Source organism: Sinocyclocheilus grahami, unplaced genomic scaffold, assembly GCF_001515645.1.
Source record: "Sinocyclocheilus grahami isolate Dianchi unplaced genomic scaffold, SAMN03320097.WGS_v1.1 scaffold494.1, whole genome shotgun sequence".
Classification (NCBI taxonomy): Eukaryota; Metazoa; Chordata; class Actinopteri; order Cypriniformes; family Cyprinidae; genus Sinocyclocheilus; species Sinocyclocheilus grahami.
In genome coordinates, this window is record NW_015505673.1 from 543,330 (window position 1) to 556,975 (window position 13,646).

The 13,646-nt window shown below is 38.4% G+C and overlaps 1 protein-coding gene across 6 annotated transcripts in view; it reads left to right on the plus strand.

Annotated features, from left to right (window-relative positions):
• The window catches only part of hdac7a (histone deacetylase 7a), a 92,630-nt gene that overhangs the window by 22,968 nt on the left and 56,016 nt on the right, over positions 1-13,646 (plus strand). For 5 of the 6 annotated variants that reach the window (XM_016236668.1, XM_016236669.1, XM_016236673.1 and 2 more), the window contains exon 2: positions 628-699. The exons of the other annotated variant lie outside the window; for it this stretch is intronic. In XM_016236668.1, the coding sequence (XP_016092154.1) occupies positions 628-699 (72 nt within the window). The remainder of the gene's footprint in view (positions 1-627; positions 700-13,646) is intronic. 6 annotated transcript variants of the gene reach the window in all.

Genomic DNA, 13,646 nt, shown 5'->3' on the forward strand with positions numbered 1-13,646 from the left:
CGTTCAATTTAAATAACTGTAATTGCACAAACGAGGTAGGCTACAATTTCAGTTTGTTTATTGTGAAATAACTCTGTCCTCTGATAAGCACTGTTCAGGGCTGCCGTTCCCAAAAGCTTTAATGCTTTCTTATGATACTTTTGGGAAACGCAGCCCTGTTTGAATGCGCTGTCAGAAGTGAGTGAACGCTCTCCGTGATTGATTGGTTCTGTCATGCAACATTTGCGAGTGTTCAGATGAGCAGGAAAATAGTTCTATCCTACAAAATTACTCGCTAACGAAGGTTATTCGTCCCATTAAATGCATATTGTACGCATTATTATTATTTTTTTGTTTGTTAAATTAACAAAATCTCTGGTAAATAAAACACACCTTAGTATCGATATTTTTTGTTTGAATATCGATACTTTCAATACTCGCGTCAGTATCGATATATCGATACTTTGGATCAATACGCCCATCCCTATAGGCTACTAAATCCCTGCCGTGTCGTTGTGTAGTAAGCTAACTAGTGTGTGTTTGCAATGCATAACTAAACTTTTATTTGACAGAAACTATGCCATAAATGTTTGTGGCAGGAAACGAGCGCTTTCTCCTCAAACATCTCCACTTCTTCTCGTTCCGCAGATGGAAGTTGTGCATTGGAACTGATCGTCGAGTCAGATCAGAGAGACACTCACTGCTGGGGAGTGGCAGCAGGTATGTTACCTTCATTTCAGAGGAGCTTGAACTGTATGATTGGAGAAGATGACACCCTTTGCCATACTTACTAGGGATGGGCAATACCCCTTATTTTGTTTTCGATATGATACCGATATTTTTCAAGACAGTATCGTCGATATCGATACCGATATTTTTCAAGGCGACAGTATCGTCAATAGCGATACCGATATTTTTCAAGGCGACAGTATCGTCAATAGCGATATCGATATTTTTCAAGGCAGTATCGTCGATATCGATACCGATATTTTTCAAGACAGTATCGTCGATATCGATACCGATATTTTTCAAGACAGTATCGTCGATATCGATACCGATATTTTTCAAGACAGTATCGTCGATATCGATACCGATATTTTTCAAGACAGTATCGTCGATATCGATACCGATATTTTTCAAGACAGTATCGTCGATATCGATACCGATTCGATACTTCTGCACTAAACTTTAAAATTATGAAATGTATTAAATTATTAAATTACTAAGAGTAAAATGGATAATGAAAACCACTTAACTTTGTTTAAAACGCATTTTAACCTGTTTAATCCCAAATTTTCCCAGACATGAAAATATCCAAATGATGCGCCATTAGTAGGACTGTGTATCGCCAGCAAAGTCACGATACGATACATATCACGATATAGAGGCCACGATACGATACGTATCACGATACATGACTGCACTGAATTTCACCTTTTTGAAGAGTTCTAAACTAACGCGCTGTCTTCACTGTATCTAACACGCACACACTCTCAAGGCTGATTTATACTCGACGCGTCAGCAAGTTCGCTTTGAGTGCGCGCGACGTCGTTTCGCGTGGCGGTGTGCACAACATTTTTTGTAACTTTCCGCGCAGCTCCGCTTCCGAAGATGCACGAGTTCAGCACGCTCACACGCTCAAGGCTGATTTATACTCGACGCGTCAGCAAGTTCGCTTTGAGTGCGCGCGACGTCGTTTTGCGTGGTGGTGTGCACAACATTTTTTGTAACTTTCCGCGCAGCTCCGCTTCCGAAGATGCACGAGTTCAGAGCGACTCTAGCCGAACATGCACGTCTGAGCCAGGCATTTGTGTGAAACAGAAGCAGTTTGATGTTAAGTGCAGTCACTCACACAGATCACGTTGCGGCCGCACTCAGACATTCAGGAACGAACTTTTTAGCACTGCCCCGCAATTTTATCAACTAAATAGCTTAATCGCTCAAGAGCTACATTATCTTTCTCAACAAGGAGCTGGTAACATCATTGTTTCTAAAGGAATTAAAGCCACAGCTTTACTGTTAATAGAGAAACACGGCAAAACGGTGTTAATTCATACATACACAGCCTCTCTCTTGGTGTCGTAAATGAACAGTTGATGAATCACACTTTTCTGAGAATAGACTTGAAGTGGAGATAGCTAAACTGCAAGTTAAGCGGTGTTTTCAGAAACAAGCGCGTTTATCCACAGTGGAGAGAGTGCGCGTGTGCACATGGTTGCCAGGTTGATAAAGATAAGTAGCATGTTTAGCAGATATTTCTGTATTGCGCAAGTGTAAAGCTCTGTTTTGGGGATTAAGTCTCTTTATAACAGGAAACCCCGTTGTGTTCCTCTGCGGCCAGATTATTAACAGATGCTCTATTCATTCTTTTTTAGAAACCTCGCACTTTTCTACTAAATTTTAAACGTTGTAAAATTAAGCGTGGTCCACTGCTGCACACGTGCCACAGTATCGATACAGGGCCAGCTGTATCGATACTCGTATCGTCAAATCTCTGTGACGATACATCGTCCTATCGATATTTTGAACACAGCACTGGTCATTAGTAACCCTTTGAAATATTTATTTAATTTTTAATTTTTTAATTTTTTTGGAAAAGTGTGTGACAGATTGTTTTTTATGGTCTTTTAATTTCTTTTGATTTAGTGCAATATTTTGTACTGCCATTAGGGACTGCCAATGACCGGCTGTTGCATGCATAAAATGCAACCTTTTTATTCTGACAGTGTATGATTTCTACTAACATTACAGAATAGAACATGATCAGTATTATCTTTCAACGTTCAATTTAAATAACTGTAATTGCACAAACTATGAAGGCTACAATTTCAGTTTGTTTATTGTGAAATAACTCTGTCCTCTGATAAGCACTGTTCAGGGCTGCCGTTCCCAAAAGCTTTAATGCTTTCTTATGATACTTTTGGGAAACGCAGCCCTGTTTGAATGCGCTGTCAGAAGTGAGTGAATGCTCTCCGTGATTGATTGGTTCTGTCTTGCAACATTTGCGAGTGTTCAGATGAGCAGGAAAATAGTTCTATCCTACAAAATTAATAATACTTACCCGATCTAGGCTATTTACTTCACGAACATTCATGAAATTTTATAGGTGATGCAGCCTTATAAGGGTCCACAAAAGTATTAAGGAGTGTTTAAAAATGGCTGAATGTCATTGCACTAAATAACTAAATGGCAAAGCAAGTGGCACCTGCAAGGAAATGCTGCAGGCTTTCTCAGAACATTTAGTTTTTTTTTTATTTTTGGTGGATGTATGAGGTCAGTTCACACAGGTGTTCTGGCAGAGTAACCGCAGGTGTAGAGAATTACACTATAACTAGCGATGTTTCATATTTGACAACCACAAAGTGCGCATAAAGATTCTGTTTATCAATTTTCAGCAGTAATTTTTTTTAGCCATTGTGCACAATTGTTTGAAAGATTGTGTAATGTTTTTGAAAGAAGTTTCTCTTCTTTTGAAAGATGTTCACCAAAAAATACAGTAATAATGTGAAATATTTGTAAAATTTGAAATGACTGTTTTCTATGTGAATACAGTTTAAAATGTCATTTATTTCTGTAATGCAAAGCTGAATTTTCAGCATCATTACTCCAGTCTTCACGATCCTTCAGAAATCATTCTAATATGCTGATTTGCTGCTCAAGAAACATTTCTGATTATTATCAATATTGAAAACAGTTATGCTTCTTACTAATTTCATGGAAACAGTGACTCTACTTGTCTTTCAGTATTCTTTGATGGATAGAAAGTTCAAAAGAATAACATTTATTTAAAATAAAAATGTCTTTATAACAATGTAAAAGTCTTGATCAATTTACTTTCTTTCATACTGACCTTACTGATGCCAAACATTTGAACGGTACTTAATTTCTTGTTTTGTACTTTTGTAATGTTGAGTAGAGTGATTCTGAGTGCTAGTTTTAGTCTCTGTGCATATACTGTCTGTATGTCCTCTGAGGACGTCTGAGCAAAGCCTGAATAGGAACTCACTGGGAGGAGAGCTCAGCTGAATGTAGGATGCACAGAATCAAAACATACGGCAGATCTCATATTTCAGATGTGTTGGATTTATGATTGGCAGTGAAGAATGGATGTTGTTTGTGCTGCATTACTCCTGATTGCATCAGCTGTAACACACTCTTCTGAGGCGTCTAGATAACCTAAACTCTCCAGTACATGGAGATTAGGTGACTTGCTTGACTATTCATTGTTCCACATTAGTGTACTTAAGTTCATTGACGACATGCAAGGCAAAGACTGTATGGGTCATATGTACAGTATTAACCCTCATGTTCTGCTTGGCCAAGGCCATTTAAGGCAAATATAAATTAGAATAATAAATAGACTTATGTTGAAAATATGTTGATGCTTTTTTCTGTAAGAAAATAATACTTTTATGCAGCAAAGATTAAATTAGTGGCAGTAAAACATTTGGAATGTTACAAAGATTTCACTTTTGAACTTCTTCAAGAATGTTTCATATTAGAATGATTTCTGGAAAATCTCGTGATTTACATCACAGGAATAACTGACTTTTTAGAATATATTAAAATAGAAAACAGTTATTTGAAATTGCGATAATATTTCACAAATTTGTTACCGTTTTACTGTATTTTGATCAAATAAATGCAGCCTTGATGAACATAAGAGACTCCTTTCAAAAACATTTAAAAACGTACTGCTCCCAAACAGATTATGGTCCGATTATGGTCAGATATTCGTGTCTTTTCATAATCTTTTTGATTAGAAACAAAACTTTAAATGTAAAATTTTGAATTGCTTTTAGCCTATTCATTTAACCCATATATCAGTGAGGTCGATTGGACCCCATAAAGACAATAAAGTAAATCTCAACAGAACATGAGATGTAATGATTAATTAACTATGCAAATGACTGAGACATTTAACCTAACAGACTGATTTTATCAACTGATAAATAATTCAATATTTTGATTACGTTCACAGAACAGATGACAGTGTAAACAAACATAAACGTATTTGTATTTGACATTGCTTGGCTTATTCATTTAACCCATATATCAGTGAGGTCGATTGGACCCCATAAAGACAATAAAGTCAATCTCAACAGAACATGAGATGTAATGATTAATTAACTATGCAAATGACTGAGACATTTAACCTAACAGACTGATTTTATCAACTGATAAATAATTCAATATTTTGATTACGTTCACAGAACAGATGACAGTGTAAACAAACATAAACGTATTTGTATTTGACATTGCTTGGCATTAGATATTGCTTGAAGCAGCAGAGTCCTGTAGCTTGTGCCCGGCTTGAGTTGCGTGCGCCACAGCGGGCCGAGCGTTTGCGGGAAAAACAACACGATGAGGTCATGGCCAGTGGCGCGGGGATAACGTTTCAGCCGTGCCTGTGAGAGGGATCTGACACCGCTCCCGCTCTTTTGTTTGGCTGTAACCGGGCCCCACGGGCCGCTCGTGAAGCCTGCTGAACGGTCTGTTGTAGAAATGCCGCCCTTTTGTCCTTCTCACAATTTATGTAGTGCATGAGACCTGATACAGTTTCGTCATAGTTTATAATACAGATGATATTGGGCAATGCAATGGAACTAGCGGGCCTATTCAGTAACTAAACCACAGTTTGTGTAAACTACCTCCGAGTGAATTCCTCTAAAGACATCGGTGGTTTTGACATGTACATACAACTCTCCCTGAAGCTTTAGTGCATCTTAATGCCTTAGAAAGGTTCTGGCTGTCATCTAATATTCATACAACCTACCATATAGTGTGTAAAGCACTAAACCAGTGTCATATGTGTTGGTTATTTAAGTTTATTTTAACTGATGGTTTTCAGGGGCCACATTTTTTTAGGAACCAAACTCTTTGGTTTCTGTCCCATGTCAAAAATGTTGTTTTATATGACTAAACTGACAATGTTAGGTTACACGGCAGCTGAAAGAAATATAATTTTCCTGGTTATTAGGGGTTGCATTGACTAGTTAACTAATTGGTTAGTTCTACCACTGATTAGATGCTTTGGGCCGGAGTCAACTGGCTGTAGATCATAGGGCCTTTCGCACCGCAGGAACCTTTTCATAGTACCAGAACTAATTGTGGAACTACGCACTTTTTGGCGTTTTTCGCACCACCGGAACTGGAAGCGATTTTAGTACCAGTCTGCCTTTTTCGAGAACCAGATTAGCTCCTACTCCGGAGCAGGGTCTAACCAGCACAACTGGTACTAATCATGACGTAAGTAGACATTGATTGGCCAAACGCCCTCACCCGCCATGATTTAAAACGCAGTGTAAACATACTGTAAACATTGTCAACTTATTTCGCAAGTATGGAGAACAGCGATAGATGGACGGACGCTGAAGTGCAGGCACTTGTAGCAAATGTAGCACTGCCAGTTGTCGTTAGAGATTCTTAGTCCTCCTTTCCATTCTTTCAATCGCTTTACATATACGGCGACTTTCCATGTCCATTATTGTGAAACCCACGAGACACAACAAACACACAGCTCCGATCACAGCGTCCTCCATCCTCCTGTTGTTAACGTTGTTTTTCTTTGTTTTCGTTGTTGAACGCTGCACACAAATGACGTCGCTGTCGGTGTACCAGGTAAACCTAGTACACACTGTCGGTGCAAATGTAACCCTTTAAATGGTACTGGGACATAGTTCGCGCAAAATCGTCCCAGTACTTTAGTACCGTACATTTATTTCTGGAACTAAAGCGGTGCGAAAGGCCCTCGTGTGACTTAAATTGTGTTTGTTATGTGGCAACAGGAGGAATATTCTAATTCTTGGTTAGTTTTTAACCAATCGATTTGCACTTATGGTTTAGTTATTAAAGTTTATTGAATTTTAACTTCTAGTTTTCATGTCCATGGGACAGAAAGTTGGTTTCTGTCCCATGTCAAAAATACTGTGTAATATGACTACACATCATTCTACGTTAGGTTACACAGCGGCTGGAAGAAATATCGGTTGTTTGGTTAGTAAATTGCTGTACCGATTAGTTAACTAATCAATTAGTTCAGTGACTATTTGATTTTTTGAGCCTGTGTTTACTAGTTTTGGACCCTGTGACATAAGTTGTGCTTGTTCTGTATTGTGACAGTTGGAGGAAGATTCAGTGTCCTGGTTAGTAGGCGTTATGCTGACTATAGTTAACTAATTGGTTAGTTCTAGCACTAGTTAAATGTTTTCGCCCTGTATTGACTAGCTGTAAATCACTTGACTCAAATCATGTTTCTTCTGTATGATGGCAGCTGGAAGAATTTTCAGATTTTTGGTTATTAAACAGTTGCACAGACTAGTTAACTAATTGGTTCTTTCTACCACTGTTAGATGTTTTGAGCCTGTGTTGACTAGTTGTGGACCATGTGATTTTAGTTGCGCTTGTTCTGTATTGTGGCAGTTGGTGGAAGATTCGGTTTCCTGGTTAGTAGGGGTTGTGCTGACTAGTTAACTAATTGAGTTTCTACCACTAGTTCGATGTTTTGGGCCTGTGTAAACTAGCTGTGGATCATGTGACTTAAATTGCACTTGTTATATTGCTACAACAGGAGGACACTTTAACTTTTGGTTAGTAGTTAACTAATTGATTATCACTAAACCATTGTCATATGTGTTGGGTTTTTATGTTTGTTGAACTGCTGGTTTTCAATACTCCAAGTTGGGTCTGTTTGGTTTCTGTCCCATGTCAAAAATATTGTTTAAAATGACTAAATCAACCAGAGTATGTTGTCATTGTCAGAACTAACTCCTTAAAGTAACAACTGCATTTTGTAGTGAACCGATGGGATTTTTTTGCCAGTTCTTTGGAATTGATTTACCTGCAGGGCAACATAAATGAACATGGTTATGCATTAGCTGACAAGAATGATGGGAAGATGTTCATTGTGAGGTATTTTTGCATCCCCCACGACCCCACCCTGTGAGGGGCAGAGGGACAGGAGAGTCAAGCTGACAATAGCGAGATTGTTTTTCAGGGAGCTGCATACCAGGTAAACCTAGTACACACTGTCGGTGCAAATGTAACCCTTTAAATGGTACTGGGACATAGTTCGCGCAAAATCGTCCCAGTACTTTAGTACCGTACATTTATTTCTGGAACTAAAGCGGTGCGAAAGGCCCTCGTGTGACTTAAATTGTGTTTGTTATGTGGCAACAGGAGGAATATTCTAATTCTTGGTTAGTTTTTAACCAATCGATTTGCACTTATGGTTTAGTTATTAAAGTTTATTGAATTTTAACTTCTAGTTTTCATGTCCATGGGACAGAAAGTTGGTTTCTGTCCCATGTCAAAAATACTGTGTAATATGACTACACATCATTCTACGTTAGGTTACACAGCGGCTGGAAGAAATATCGGTTGTTTGGTTAGTAAATTGCTGTACCGATTAGTTAACTAATCAATTAGATCAGTGACTATTTGATTTTTTGAGCCTGTGTTTACTAGTTTTGGACCCTGTGACATAAGTTGTGCTTGTTCTGTATTGTGACAGTTGGAGGAAGATTCAGTGTCCTGGTTAGTAGGCGTTATGCTGACTATAGTTAACTAATTGGTTAGTTCTAGCACTAGTTAAATGTTTTCGCCCTGTATTGACTAGCTGTAAATCACTTGACTCAAATCATGTTTCTTCTGTATGATGGCAGCTGGAAGAATTTTCAGATTTTTGGTTATTAAACAGTTGCACAGACTAGTTAACTAATTGGTTCTTTCTACCACTGTTAGATGTTTTGAGCCTGTGTTGACTAGTTGTGGACCATGTGATTTTAGTTGCGCTTGTTCTGTATTGTGGCAGTTGGTGGAAGATTCGGTTTCCTGGTTAGTAGGGGTTGTGCTGACTAGTTAACTAATTGAGTTTCTACCACTAGTTCGATGTTTTGGGCCTGTGTAAACTAGCTGTGGATCATGTGACTTAAATTGCACTTGTTATATTGCTACAACAGGAGGACACTTTAACTTTTGGTTAGTAGTTAACTAATTGATTATCACTAAACCATTGTCATATGTGTTGGGTTTTTATGTTTGTTGAACTGCTGGTTTTCAATACTCCAAGTTGGGTCTGTTTGGTTTCTGTCCCATGCCAAAAATATTGTTTAAAATGAGTAAATCAACCAGAGTATGTTGTCATTGTCAGAACTAACTCCTTAAAGTAACAACTGCATTTTGTAGTGAACCGATGGGATTTTTTTGCCAGTTCTTTGGAATTGATTTACCTGCAGGGCAACATAAATGAACATGGTTATGCATTAGCTGACAAGAATGATGGGAAGATGTTCATTGTGAGGTATTTTTGCATCCCCCACGACCCCACCCTGTGAGGGGCAGAGGGACAGGAGAGTCAAGCTGACAATAGCGAGATTGTTTTTCAGGGAGCTGCAGTAAAGATCACATTTCCTGTTACTGGCTGAAAGCGGGGTCAGCTGACACCAGCCTCCTTCACCGCTGCGGCTGTCATCACTGCTCAGACGGGGGGGTGACACTAACAGCTTCAGGGCACAAGTTAACTCTTAACATGATGTACAAATATCACTCCAGACAAAAGCTGTGTCAGAATCCATCTGTTGCTAGCGGTGCTGACATTGAAGCGATGTAATGCATCGGTGAGGAAGGTTCTGTTTGCTTTGTCAAATCTGAGCCCTTTGTGATTCATCCAGGATGTGACAGTGCTGCCTTCTGAAACCTCTTTGATTTTGAGTGTGAGTTCTCAGTTCTTCTATGTGAGGTATCTCTTACCGTGGAAGACCTATCGACCATCACCATCATCATCTACCATCATCTGTCTATCAAAGATTTGAAGTTGATCATACTGTTGCCCAATTGTTGGTGTTCATTTCTGCTCAGATCCATTTGGAGATGAGTAGAGGTTTTAAAAACGAGTGGATTAGCCGATTAGTCCCGTGCTTTGAGTCTGTGTTGATTAGTCATGGATCACGTGACTAGTTGTGTTTTGAGCCAATACTGGCTTGTTGTGGACAGTGTGACGCAACTTTTGTTTGTTCTATATTGTGACAGCTAGAGGAAAATTTAGTTTTCTGGTTAGTAGGGCTGACTAATAAACTAACCGATACCAGAATTTGATGTTTTAGACCTGTATTGACTAATCATGCACCACATGATTTTTTGGGCTTGTGTTAACTAGCTGTAATTCACTTGACTCCAGCTGCATTTGTTCTATATTGCAGCAGCTGGAAGAAATATCATTTTTTTTGGTTAGTAAATTGTTGCACCGAATAATCAATTCCTAATGAATTTCAGTTTTATGACTATTTGATGTTTTGAGCCAGTGTTGGCTAGTTGTGGACCATATGATTTAAGCTGTGCTTGTTCTATATTTCAATAGTTGGAGGAAGATTCATTTTACTGGTTACAATTAAATTCAGTTATCTGGGTAGTGACAGCAAGCATTCTAAATCTTGGTTAGTAGCTAACTAATCAATTTGCTCTACTATTTGATGTTTTGAGCATGTGTTGACTAGTTGTGATTGTGAACCATGTGACTTAAACTGAGCTAATCTATACTGCTACAGCTGGGGGAAATTGAGTTTGCTGGTTAGTGTGGGTTGCACTGACTAGCTAACTGATTAATTGCTTTGATGTTTTAGACCTGTTTTGACTAGTCAAGCACCACATGATTTAATTTTTGCTTGTTCTGTATAGTGACAGCCGGAAGAAATTTATTTATTTTTGGTTAGTAAATAGTTTCACTTACTTGTTAAGTCATTGATTAGTTTTACCACTTTTAGATGTGTTGGGCCTGTGTCAACTAGCTGTGGATCACTTGACACCCTTTGCATTTGTTCTGTTTGACTGGAAGAAATGGCCGTTTTTGGATTAGCAAATTGCACTGACTAGTTAACTAATCCGTTAGTTGTACAACTATTTGAGGTTTGAGCCTGTGTCAACTAGCTGTGGAACATGTGACTTCAACTAGACTATATGGTGACAGCAACAAAAAAAAAATCAGTTTCTTGGTTGGTTAGTAAACAGTTGCACTAACTAGTTGATTAGCTATACCACTATTGAATGTTTTTTCGACCAGTATACAACACGAGAATCCGGAAATAAAATGAAACTGGGACACGTTCCCCAGCTGGCCGTCAGACCAATGCTGCATGCCATGTCATTTACATAAGGTAACTAGTCAACCACTTTTCTGGACCTCTTAATAAGTAGTCATACAAGCGTTTTTGTTTATTAAGTAGGCTACAATATAAACCGTATTGGCTCAAGCCAGCATTCTGGAGTCGCTGGGAATGAACTAATCCTGTTTTCCCAGAGCAGCCCACACCGGCCTGCTGTTTTTAGAAGCAAGTTCAAGCAAGGTCTGTGAGGATCAGAACGTTGTGTTTGACCCCCTGAATGTTTGGAGACAAGGAAGTGTTCGGACACAAAGGTGCTCATTTGTTAGAGCGCACAGGACAAAAAGAGCTCATTGAGCCAGTGTGAGTCGGTTTGTGTGTGTGTATTTGAGGTTACAGGGAATGTTAATGTCCTCCTTCATTGTTGGAGACTCAGACAGAAGTTCGTGAGGCTGCATATGCATGAGATGTGTTCCTGGCAAATGCTTTCCCAGAACAGTTGTTAAATAAAACGAATCCATGGAAAAGGGAACGGATGGCGGAGGAAGTGCAAGAGGGAGTGAAGGGCTAAGAGGAAAGAGGCAAATCTGCATGGAGAGTTGTCATTATATACATTTTTGTGTACACTTGAGAGTTGTTGGAGTTCAAACACTGAATTACACTGTTGAGTGGCTCCATTTTGAGTGTGCAGTAAATTGTGGGTAGACGTAACCTCCTGTATGTCTGTATCTCTCAAAAATGATTTACACTGTGACCATACCAAGAGCAGAACTACATTCCAGTTATGTTGTAATGCATTGAACACACTTACATAGGTCAGAAAAATGCTCTATTTAATTATGCAAATGTAAATAATTGATGCTTTGCAAGCGTTACTGTGGTAGTAACAAACCTCCATCCTCTAGGGGCGATACAGTTTCCTTTAACAGTCTGTAACATTTAAGTGGGTGTTTACATGGCCCTGTTTTAAACCAAAACCGGAAACCTTTTTATGCATTTTGGCCTTTCATTTATATGACAACAGCGTTTTGGGGGCCTGAAAACACACATTTTTGAAAATGGGTTTCAAAGTGCGGAGTTTTAAAAACGACACCGTTATCATCTCCGTGTAAACTACAAATACGCAAATTTGTAAAAGCGGTGACGTCATACACATACATATTATGTGTTCAGTCTGTAGGTATGTGCGCAGGTGCGTAGTGTTTCTTTACAAAGTGACATTGCCAACTACTGACTTGGCATGAATAATAGAGCATTTTAGTCATTTTCACTGATCCATGTGAACATTTTGTCGCTTATATGCAAAACATTTCAAAATAACGCACAGAAAAAAACTTCAATTTTTAGTATATTGTTGTAAACACCTAAGTCAATTGGAACTTAAATGGTACGTCTATGTGACAATTCTGAGTTAAACAGGACTTTCAACAAGGAAAAAAAAAAGTATGAAAAATAAGGGCGTGATGATGTCCGCCAAAGAGAAAAGATGTTTCAAAGGCATCACAATTTATCAGATTTTGCTGAAAAATTATAAATACAACCTCTTTTTTTTATTTGGAAAAACATGCAAGGATAAAGTCTAGTAAGACCAGGTAAACCGTATTAAGGAAATAATAATATTGTAATTTTACGTTATGTATTACAGCGCCTCTTGTGGCAACTCTGAGAATGCATCATGCACTTGTGCTGCATTTTTGTAATCTTCGAATCAAAATTGAAATGATTTGCAATGCCTTTGAAGCATCTATTTGTTTAGAGGTTAACGGAAACTGCATCGCCCTGCTAGAGTATGGAGGTTTGTTACTAACCCTTGCAATGCATCAATCATTCACATTTATGTATTTACATAGAGTATTTTTCTGACCTACATACATGTAAGTGTGTTCTGACTCATTTTGGGGTGCAACAAATTTGAAATCGAGCGTAACTAGAAGTGTTAGTCATGTAGGCAGCTATAAACATGTTGACAGGTAATCAAGCTTGGTTTATGTTCACACACTTGCGTAGAGAATGTTTCACGCTGTAGTATTGTCTTCATTAGCGGGACATACAACGCACACACTCACAGAAGTGACCTTACCCTGAGGCAATGCTCCTTTACTCCTGCCCTTTCTCCTCCATCATGCTATCTTCTCAACATCAGACACATTCCTCTCATTGACCTGGTAAGGCAGTTAATCTTTCTGCTGATAAAATGCAGTAGCTAGCTGTAATACACGCACACACAGACTCCTGATGATTTGTAGTTGCATCAGCTGACCGCATGACTCCACAATCTGCTTATAGCTTCTCAGTCACTCTTTAAGTTAGAAGCCACATAGTGTTACAACAAGAACAAGTCAGCAGTCTTATTCTTGCCTACAGTTTTGTAAGAACTGAAAAATAATAAGTAGCTTTATGATTTTGAATGATGTTCGGCTTTGGATGAGTGCTGTGTGATGGTGCATGTGTTTTGGGGGAAAGAAAGATAAAGGGAATCCAAATATATAGGTATGTATATATATATATATATATATATATATATATATATATATATATAAATATATATATATTTTTTTTTTTTTTTACAGA